This window comes from Oncorhynchus keta, chromosome 10, assembly GCF_023373465.1.
Source record: "Oncorhynchus keta strain PuntledgeMale-10-30-2019 chromosome 10, Oket_V2, whole genome shotgun sequence".
NCBI lineage: Eukaryota > Metazoa > Chordata > Actinopteri > Salmoniformes > Salmonidae > Oncorhynchus > Oncorhynchus keta.
This window is the reverse complement of record NC_068430.1, coordinates 46,266,796-46,277,016: the sequence shown is the minus strand read 5'-3', so window position 1 is coordinate 46,277,016 and position 10,221 is coordinate 46,266,796. Positions and strand designations below refer to the sequence as shown.

General features: G+C 43.6%; 1 protein-coding gene across 1 annotated transcript; it reads left to right on the top strand.

Moving 5' to 3' along the window:
• Positions 1–1,039: 1,039 nt before the first annotated feature.
• ldlrad2 (low density lipoprotein receptor class A domain containing 2) lies at positions 1,040–9,103 on the top strand. The gene is made up of 6 exons (XM_035779283.2): positions 1,040–1,420; positions 2,676–2,818; positions 3,081–3,393; positions 4,038–4,196; positions 4,612–4,752; positions 8,802–9,103. Exons 1-6 carry the CDS (start codon positions 1,330–1,332, stop codon positions 9,101–9,103), a joined length of 1,149 nt encoding a protein of 382 aa, XP_035635176.1. The 5' UTR covers positions 1,040–1,329.
• Positions 9,104–10,221: the final 1,118 nt, after the last annotated feature.

Sequence of the window (10,221 nt, the reverse complement as noted above, 5' to 3'; positions counted from 1 at the left end):
ATGTTGTTTTTCAGTCTCTCGGTCTCAGCTTTGATGCACCTGTACTGATCTCACCTTCTGGATGGTAGCGGGGTGAACAGGCAGTGGCTCGGGTGGCTGTTGTCCTTGATGATCTTTTTGGCTTTCCTGTGACATCGGGGCTATAGGTGTTCTGGAGGGCAGGTATTTTGCCCCCGGCGATGCGTTGTGCAGACCGCACCACCCTCTGGAGAGCCCTGTGGTTGTGGGCGCTACAATTGCCGTACCAGACTGTGTGATACAGCCCGACAGGATGCTCTTTATTGTGGATCTGTAAAAGTTAACTTAATTATTGATTAATTTCTTCTGAAAATAACAGGTGCTCAGATTTACACTCTCAGTAAATAATTAATTCAGTACGAGTGTCACTCCAGGGTTCTCTTGTGAATCTCTTTTATGAGCCACCACCCATCCTTGACCTTGAAGTGGTGTCAGTTAGATGGCTAAGTGTCACTGTAAGGCCATGGACGAAATTGGCTCCTTACCCCGTAAGCAGTTTATGGACAAGGTATGACCGCAATCCACGCTTTGGTTTATTTTCCCTGGCACTGCGATTTGTGCCACAAATGTTAAAACGTGAGCATGTGGAAACGGTGCCAGAGACCTAAACCAACGCATGAATTGCTGTCATACCATGTCCGTAGACAGTTTACAGAGTAAGGAAGCAATGTCGTTTGGGTAAACTATCCATTTAAGCAAAACAACACATCTCAGCATTTGTGTGCATTTAACAATTAGGAAAGTAAGAAAAACGTTTTTAATTAGCATGTCTAAGTGCACCAATCCCTTAAACTAAATCAAGTCTTTCAAGTGCAAGTGAAACTACCGACGTAAATCTTTTCGAAAGGGAGACAGATGGAGAGGCCGTCGGTCTCGCTGAATGCGCCCAACTTGAGTGTCGGTGAAAGGGTGCGGATAGAGGGGCCCGCTCCCCTCCCACTTTGAAAAAATATATTGGGTCTGTTGTCATGGAAATCGAAGGACACTTAGATGGATTCGACAAAGATGGGGGTTCAAAGGAACAAAAGCCAAAGTGTAATTTTCCTAAAGGCGTCAGAAACAATTAAAGGGAATATTCATCGTGAGTCCCTCATTTGAAGACCGCGCTTCTCTTGGCACACCAGCAACCGAATATCCACAAAGTGCATTTTTCAAAATGGTTACTTTCCGTGAAGAACATAATTTTACACCGAAACAGACACACACACATGCAACACATTTGAGGAGTTGTGGGGCTTGGGATACGCAGTCCTGAGTGCGCACCAGAGTGGAACAACAGCCTTTGCGCTTGGGAGTAGGCTACCTACCGAGATGGCCAACAAGGGGACTCAACTTCAGAGCCTGTCAAAAGTGTTTGTTCTGCTCAGTATAATGACAGTCAAGACCAATCCACTTGAGACGGGTAAGGAGATGGCAGGTCAATTTCAGATGTATTCCGTCGCGGATTCAGACACGTTTTTCCATTACAGTGACGCACTGCCTTGTGCGCGTATTTATTTGTTGCTCCTGGCTCTCTCATTGTGCCACTGGGCTTTTGTAAATTAAAACAGTTTGTCACTGTAATGAAGCATCAGTATTATATTAGTTACCTAAATAACCGTTGATTTGAAGTTTGTTTTCTGAAACAAATTGCCATTCAAACAACCAGAAACCATTGGATTACCAAGGAGCCAGGGATTACGCCCGCAGCTGAATGATACTTTGTCATGTGACAATTCTTAATTTGTGAAATAATAGTTTACACAGGGGTTTGAAGTAGTTTTAATTCAACTTGAATTCATTACATATTTATTCATATTTTTGTTCACCTGTATTCCACAGAAATAGCCTATATACTTTTGACATTAAACTTAATGAACTTGTCATACATCTATGCTTTTATCATGATCAACAACAGATAATCATTGAGAAAGAAACATCCGGAGTTGCGCCGTGTCACCTTAGTTGTCTTTTCCTTACTGGACTTCATGCCAGTGAGAACTTACAGTAGTACCAGAGCTGTTTATTTCTTACCTGTAAAACGCTTTATTAGGGACTCAAGGATATACTGTTGTCCATGTAATTGGACAGTGCTTCTCTTGCGGGCAATGTGTTTATTTGGGTAGTGTTGTGAGACTGGTGATTTCCCACCAGCGGTGGCTTCCTAGTCCCCTTTCTTGGGGCACTCCGGTAGGTCAGCGCAGGAGGATCCAGTGGTTGCCTAGGGAAACAGAGCTTATAAACCCAGGAAGGGGTTGTAAATCTTCCTATTATCTGGCTCACTGTCCAGAGTGGGTGTGTGGAATAGCATCAGTTGGCCCCCAGCCTTAGACCCTCACTGTGACTTCCATGTATGTAAATGTATTACCACCATAGCCAAGAGGTCTGGATTTATACATGGCACAGTGGTAGTGCACTTGACCTGTAACTGCAGGGTTGCTGGTTCAGGTCCTGTTCTGGCTATTTGTTTCTTCTAATCACCTGTAACAAACTCAGTTGTGTTTTAGTTTGTCATAGTTTTTAATATTATGCTCATAAATCAGTATCGACCAGGGACTCAATGGGACAGTGGAGAAACAGAGAGAAAGTAGATTTTTGTTTACACATCACATCCTCACAGACAAGTAGTTTGCTCCTTTATTCTACTTACATATATACATCTGTGGGTTTTCCTCCAGTCAACGTGGTGGACTTCTGTGGCCAGAACATCCAGGGCGATGGGATGATCGTCAACTCACACCAGGAGTCCAAGAAGTATTACTTTGTCACCATGGGAACGGACTGCCACCTCACCATGCAGGCCGCCTCCCCCAAGGACAAGGTGCCCACCACGAGCCACACCCCCTCCCTTTTGTGCTCACTATACACATGTATGCCCAATATCCCAAGTCGACTCCTGGCCCTTGTATAGATCTGGATAGGTATATGCAATATGATAATATTTCACCTTCACTTCTTACAGCTATCCACTCCTCTCAGTTCCAAGGCAAGGGTTAGGGGTGATAATACCAATATGTTTAACTTTATATTCCTTGCAATGTCTGTCAGCTAAACATTCCCCCACTCCTCCTCTCCCCCTGAAGGTCCAGTTCCACTTCCGCTTCTTCCTGGTCTACAGCCTGCTTCGTTTAGCTCCCCAAAGTCCACCCCCCCTCTTCCCTGAGTCCCCTGAGTCGACTCCAGTGGTGGAGCAAGGGGACCCATGTCATGCGGGATCATACATTCAGTTCTATGACGGGCGGGACAAGAACTCGCCTCCTATTGGACCAACGCTGTGTGGGAAGAGCCCACCTCGCCCGGTGCTGTCCACAGGGAATCACCTGACCCTGCGTCTGGTGACCCAAGGTACCCTGCCTCGAGTGGATTTCGTGGGGGACTTCACCTCCTTCAGACTGGGTGAGACATGACGCCAGCCACCCAATCAGATTGAGCCCCCCAAAAATAAAACACTGTTCCAAAATGGGACATTATTTGTCTTTTTACCTAAACATGCAAACACCATCAGATAGAATTCATAGCAAGCAGGGAACTGGAATGACATTCAGAGTAACTGGAATGACATTCACTCTCATGGGAAAGGTGGCCAAAAATTACTAACTGAAACCCCAATAAGCAAAGAATATGACTGCATTGAGGCATGTCACTGTGCTTCTATGGCTATATACACCATGCCACTGCCTACTTCATTTGTTAATTTAGCAAACAAGACAGCTCATAATCTTGTGCCATTATCACAGTCAACACAACTATATTTTAGCTTTAATTAGCTTTAAAAATGCATAATTTTCCTCTCTGCCCCATGACAAAATGTGTAGAATTGCAGAAAGTTAGCTATAAAACAGCAAAAATGTATCTCCGCCTCATGGCAAAATGTGTAGAATAGCATGGGATTAGCTATACAACTGCAATTTTTTTCTCTTTGCACATGGCAAACTGTGGAATTGCAGGAAGGCCACAACAAAATTGTAGCCTACTCACGAGCTGTAGTTTGTGCAGTTCGTAACAAATCAAATGTACCATCTTGCTCTATGCATTTTCAGGTTTTAACCAATCAGCGTGCAGCAGTGAGCCTTACTTCCCATGTCGGAATGGGAAGTGTATCCCCATGAGTCTGGTGTGTGATGAAAAGGGCATTGATAACTGTGGGGACGGGAGTGACTTGGAGGATCACCTGCCCTCAGGGTGCAAAGGTCACTCAGGTATCACACCTGTGCAGCTACCTGTTCGACAGGCCTTTAAAGGTGGTCTATGTGGCCCCCAACAAACTTCAGACTAAGTCTCGCTATTATTACACTATTACACAGTTTATACACTTTTAAAGGAGTGGGGCAGTCCCTCTCCTCACATATTTGTTTATTTGTTAGGTCACAAGTAGAGAGGAAACAGGAGCTTGTGCTGAAAAAGGGGTAGGCCGGATCCGAACCCATACTGCAGCAGTAGACAGTATGTGCACCAGAAGCAGCAGCTTAGATCACTAGACCACCTTAAGCCACCCAATTTGTATTATTCTACCGTTCTTCTAAACTGTACTTTTTGTTACTGTTAATTGGAATGTGTTTTCAGTCACCTTACCTAGTAAAGAAAAGGTACATAACACCTGTGTGATCTCCTCAGCAGGTCAGCTGGCCCCAGCCCAAGCCCCTCCCCCAGCAGTGACCCCACCCTCCCCTGTGTTAAACGCGCCCACTTTGCCCATGTCCACCAATAGGGACTGTGGCACTCCGGACGGCGTACCCCATCACGACTCAGTGACAGGTGTGTGACAACTGGTACAATGCAGGTTATTGTTTTCCTTTTTACCAACTAGGAGGTTGTTATTATAAAATTATCAGTTCCCGATGTCTTACCTGGTATGGTAAAGGTTTATAGAATAAATAGCTCAACTCAAACTGCTTTACTTGTACAACTGTATATAGTGCATTCAGAAAGTATTCATACCCCTTGACTTTTTCCACATTTAGTTATGTTAGAGCCTTATTCTAAAATGGATGAAATCGTTTTTTTTCCCTCATCAATCTACACATAATACCCCATAATGACAAAGCAGTAACTGTTGGAGAAAAAAAAACTAAATATCACATTTACAGTACCAGTCAAGTTTGGACACACCTACTCATTCAAGGGTTTTTCTTTATTTAGACTATTTTCGACATAAAATATATAACAAAAATATGAAATAACACATGGAATCATGTAGTAACCAAAAAAGGGTTAAACAAATCAAAATATATTTGAGATTCTTCAAAGTAGCCACCGTTTACCTTGATGACAGCTTTGCACACCCTTGGCATTCTCTCAACTAGCTTTACCTGGAGTGCTTTTCCAACAGTCTTGAAGGAGTTCCCACATATGCTGAGCACTTGTTGGCTGCTGTTCCTTCACTGCGGTCTAACTAATCCAAAATCATCTCAATTGGATTGAGGTTGGGTGATTGTGGAGGCCAGGTCATCTGTTGCAGCACTCCATCACTCTCCTTCCTGGTCAAATAGCCCTTGAACAGTCTGCAGGTGCTCAAACCAGATGGAATGGCGTATCGCTGCAGAATGCTGTGGTAGCCATGCTGGTTAAGTGTGCCTTGAATTCAAAATAAATCACTGATAGTGTCACCAGCAAGCACCATCACACCACCTCCTCTGTGCTTTACGGTGGGAACCACACATGTGGAGATCCTCCGTTCACCTACTCTGCGTCTCACAAAGACACGGCGGTTGAACCAAAAATATTGAATAAATATATATATATATATATATATATATATATATATGTGTGTGTGTGTGAATTAGATGAATTAGATCATGAAGGCCACGCAGTCTCCTCTGAACAGTTGATGTTGAGATGTCTGTTACTTGATCTTTGTGAAGCATGTTAACTCTAATGAACTTATCCTCTGCAGCAGAGGTAACTATGGGTCTTCCTTTCCTGTGGCAGTCCTTGTTAGAGACAGATTCATCATAGCTCTTGATGGTTTTTGTGACTGCACTTGAAGAAAGTTGACTGACCTTCATGTCTTAAAGTAATGATGGGCTGTCATTTCTCTTTGCTTATTTTAGGTGTTCTTGCCATAATATGGACTTGGCCTTTTACCAAATAGGGCTATCTTCTGTATACCACCCGACCTTGTCACAACACAACTGATTGGCTCAAACTCATTAAGAATCTAAAAAGTCCACAAATTAAGTCAACAAGGCACACCTGTTAATTGAAATGCATTCCAGGTGACTACCTCATGAAGCTGGTTGAGAGAATGCCAAGATTGTGCAAGAATCTACAATATGTGTTGATTTGTTTATCACTTTTTTGGTTACTAAATTATTCCATATGTGTTATTTCATAGTTGTTATATCTTTACTATTATTCTATAATGTAGAAAATAGTAAAAATAAAAAACTTTTGAATTAGTAGGTGTGTCAACATTTGACTGGTACTGTACATAAGTATTCAGACCCTTTACTCAGTACTTTGTTGAAGCACCTTGGCAGCGATTACAGCCTGAAGTATTCTTGGGTGTTATGCTACATGCTTGGCACACCTGTATTTGGGGACTTTCTCTCATTCTTCTCTACAGATCCTCTCAAGCTCTGTCAGGTTGGATGGGGAGCGTTGCTGCACAGCTTGGGTTCAAGTCTGGGCTCTAGTTGGGCCACTCATGGACATTCAGAGACTTGTCCTTAAGCCACTCATGCATTGTTTTGGCTGGATGCTTAGGGTTGTTGTCCTGTTGGAAGATGAACCTTCACCCCAATCTGAGGTCTTGAGTGCCCTGGAGCAGGTTTTCGTCAAGAATCTCTCTCTGTACTTTGCTCCGTTCATTTTTCCCTCGATCCTGACTAGCCTCTCAGTCCCTTCCACTGACAAAAATCCACACAGCATGATGCTGCCACCACCATGCTTCACTGTAGGGATGGTGCAAGGATTCCTCCAGACGTGACGCTTGGCATTCAGGGCAAATATTTTAATCTTGGTTTCATCAGACCAGAGAATCTTGTTTCTCATGGTCTGATAGTCCTTTAGGTGCCTTTTGGCAAATTCCAAGTGTGCTGTCATGTGCTTTTTACTGAGGAGTGGCTTCCATCTGGCCACTCTATCATAAAAGCCTGATTGGTGGAGTGCTGCAGAGATGGTTGTCATTCTGGAAGGTTCTACCATCTCCACAGAGGAACTCTGGAGCTTTGTCAGAATGACCATCGGGTTCTTGGTCACCTCCCAGACCAAGGCCTTTCTCACCCGATTGCTCAGTTTGGCTGGGCGGCCAGCTCTCGGAAGAGTCTTGGTGTTTCCAAACTTCTTCCATTTAAGAATGATGGAGGCCAATGTGTTCTTGGGGACCTTCAATGCTGCAGAAATGTATTGGTGCCCTTCCCCATATCGGTGCCTCGACACAATCCTGTCTCAGAGCTCTACGGATAATTAATTCAACCTCATGGTTTGGTTTTTGCTCTGACATGCACTGTCAACTGTGGGACCTTTATATAGGCAGGTGAGTGTGCCTTTCCAAATCATGTCCAATCAATTGAATTTACCATAGGTGGACTCCCAAGTTGTAGAAACATCTCAAGGATGATCAATGGAGACAGGATGCACCTGAGCTCAATTTTGAGTCTTATAGCAAAGGGTCTGAATACTTATGTAAGTAAGGTTTTTGCTAAAAGTTTGCGAAAAACCTGTTTTCGCTTTGTCATTATTATCAGGAATCAAGGTAAGACCCAGATGCAGACTGTCGAAGTAACAATGTTTATAGCAACGTGCAGGCAACGACAGGTCAAGTCAGGCACGGGTTGATAATCCAGAGTATAGGGGCAAAGGTACAAGACGGCAGGCAGGGTCAGGTCAGGCAGAGTAGTTGGGCAGGCAGGCTCAGAGACAGGACAGGCAAGGGTCAAAACCAGGGGTCGAGATAAGGATAGACTGGGGGGGGAAAAAGCAGGAGCTGAGAAAAACGCTGGCTGACTCAACAAACAAGATGAACTGGCAACAGACAAACAGAACTCAAGTATAAATACAATGGGGATAATGGAGAAGATGGGCGAAACCTGGAGGGGTTGTGGAGACGATCACAAGGACAGGTGAAATAGATCAGGGTGTGACAATTCTGGGGTATTGTGTGTAGATTGATGAGACATTTTTATTTAATCCATTTTAGAATAAGGCTGTAACGTAACAAAAGGTGGAAAAAGGGAAGGGGTGTGAATACTTTCCCGAATGCACTGTATCTCAGTGGCTTTTTTTCAAAGATCCCTTATTTCTTAACTGCTGAGTAAGCCACAAAACTTGTGTAGGGGATGGGGTACTGTTTGTGTCTGTAAACTCTATTTCAGCACAAAGTAACACGAACCTAATTGGAATGCAAAGCACATCAATGACAGGGGACATAAAACTAATTGGGATGCCCATAGCTCTTAATTTCCGCCTTACCGGTTGTAAACCAATAAACTGTGATGGATTCTCAGTGGTGAATATGACCCCTTTGAGTTCCCAGTCCCCATTGTTCCTTTTCTAATGACACTGGTGCAAATAGATACTGAGGCTAGATGGCCTTTTTGTCTTTGCCAAGCCACCAGATGTCCAGCCAAGACCACAACCATTATTTTATTAATTCCAAGTCGTCTGCGAAGGAGAGAAAAAAAATTGGCTGTGGAAATTGCCAGACATTTGTCTTGAATTGAAGGATGATTTGATCATCAACGAATACAAGGAAAAGTATTTACTGTGATTTGAAAACAAAGTATTCGGATGGTTTTACTTTTACAAGCAAGCAGACCCCATTGTTAACTGTACTCTACTCTCATCTCTCCACACTCCCCCAGATTCTCCTCCCTACCTGTCCCTTTTGGCTCTCTACATCGCATTGGGTGTGATAGCTGGTGTGGTCCTGCTGTGCTGGTGCTGCTGGTCTCCAGGCTGGTTCCTCTGGAGGATCAGCATCTGCCGCTTCTTACCATGCTGTAACTCAGCCTGTGCCTCCTGCCAGCTCTGTGCCCGTAGCTGTGCCCAGAACAAGGAGCACCGACCAGCTAAGGTCTCACCACAAGGACAGGTCCCAACCAACAGTGTTGCCTTGTCCACCCTCACCACATCCACGGCTAACGCCACCACTCTCGCTGTGTAGGGGGCAATGCAGTCGCTATGTAGCACAGGACTGTTGTTGATATGAAGCATAACTGCTATGATGGCTAACAGTGAGACAAATGGACTCACGGACATGATGACACAGACTTCCTGTTTTAGACTGATGGATTGAGATGATACTTGTCTTTTTACTGGGTTACAAGGACTGTTAATGTCATGGAAGAAGGAGTGCTGCAAAGCTGAGACCGTTCTTAAAATGGGGAAAGGCTTTACATTATATTGTTTTAGTCACCGTAGGTTCTTGTTTTCTGGTGCTTTTCATACTGAATGACTGATGCTTCCTTCTTCGGACTGATTTGTATTTAAAAGTGTATTCGATTGGATTCAACAGAGGGTTCTTCTCTGAGTGTATAAGTAACCCCGGTTCACCTATTCAATTCTATCTACAGTTGAAGTCGGAAGTTTACATACTTAGGTTGGAGTCATTAAAACTCGTTTTTCAACCACTCCACAAATTTCTTGTTAACAAACTACAGTTTTGGCAAGTTGGTTAGGACATCTACTTTGTTCATGACACAATTTTTCCAACAATTGTTTACAGACAGATTATTTCACTTATAATTCACTGTATCACAATTCCAGTGGGTCAGAAGTTTACATACACGAACTGACTGTGCCTTTAAACAGCTTGGAAAATTCCAGAAAATTATGTCATGGCTTTAGAAGCTTCTGATAAGCTAATTGACATCATTTGAGTCAATTGGAGGTGTACCTGTGGATGTATTTCAAGGCCTACCTTCAAACTCAGTGTCTCTTTGCTTGACATCATGGGAAAATCCAAAGAAATCAGCCAAGACCTCAGAAAACAAATTGTAGACCTCCACAAGTCTGGTTCATCCTTGGGAGCAATTTACAAATGCCTGAAGGTACCACATTCATCTGTACAAACAATAGTATGCAAGTATAAACACCATGGGACCACGCAGCCGTCATACTGCTCAAGAAGGAGACGCGTTCTGTCTCCTAGAGATGTAGTTTCAATCCCAGAACAACAGCAAAGGACTGTACAAAAGTATCTATATCCATAGTAAAACATAGTAAAATATCAACATAACCTGAAAGGCCGCTCAGCAAGGAAGAAGCCACTGCTCCAAAACC

Coding starts and splice junctions, on each gene's coding strand:
- ldlrad2 (XM_035779283.2), top strand. CDS start 1,330: ATGGCCAACAAGGGGACTCAACTTCAGAGCCTGTCAAAAGTGTTTGTT. Junction 1,421..2,675: donor GACCAATCCACTTGAGACGG/GTAAGGAGATGG, acceptor GTTTTCCTCCAG/TCAACGTGGTGGACTTCTGT. Junction 3,394..4,037: donor CTTCACCTCCTTCAGACTGG/GTGAGACATGAC, acceptor ATGCATTTTCAG/GTTTTAACCAATCAGCGTGC.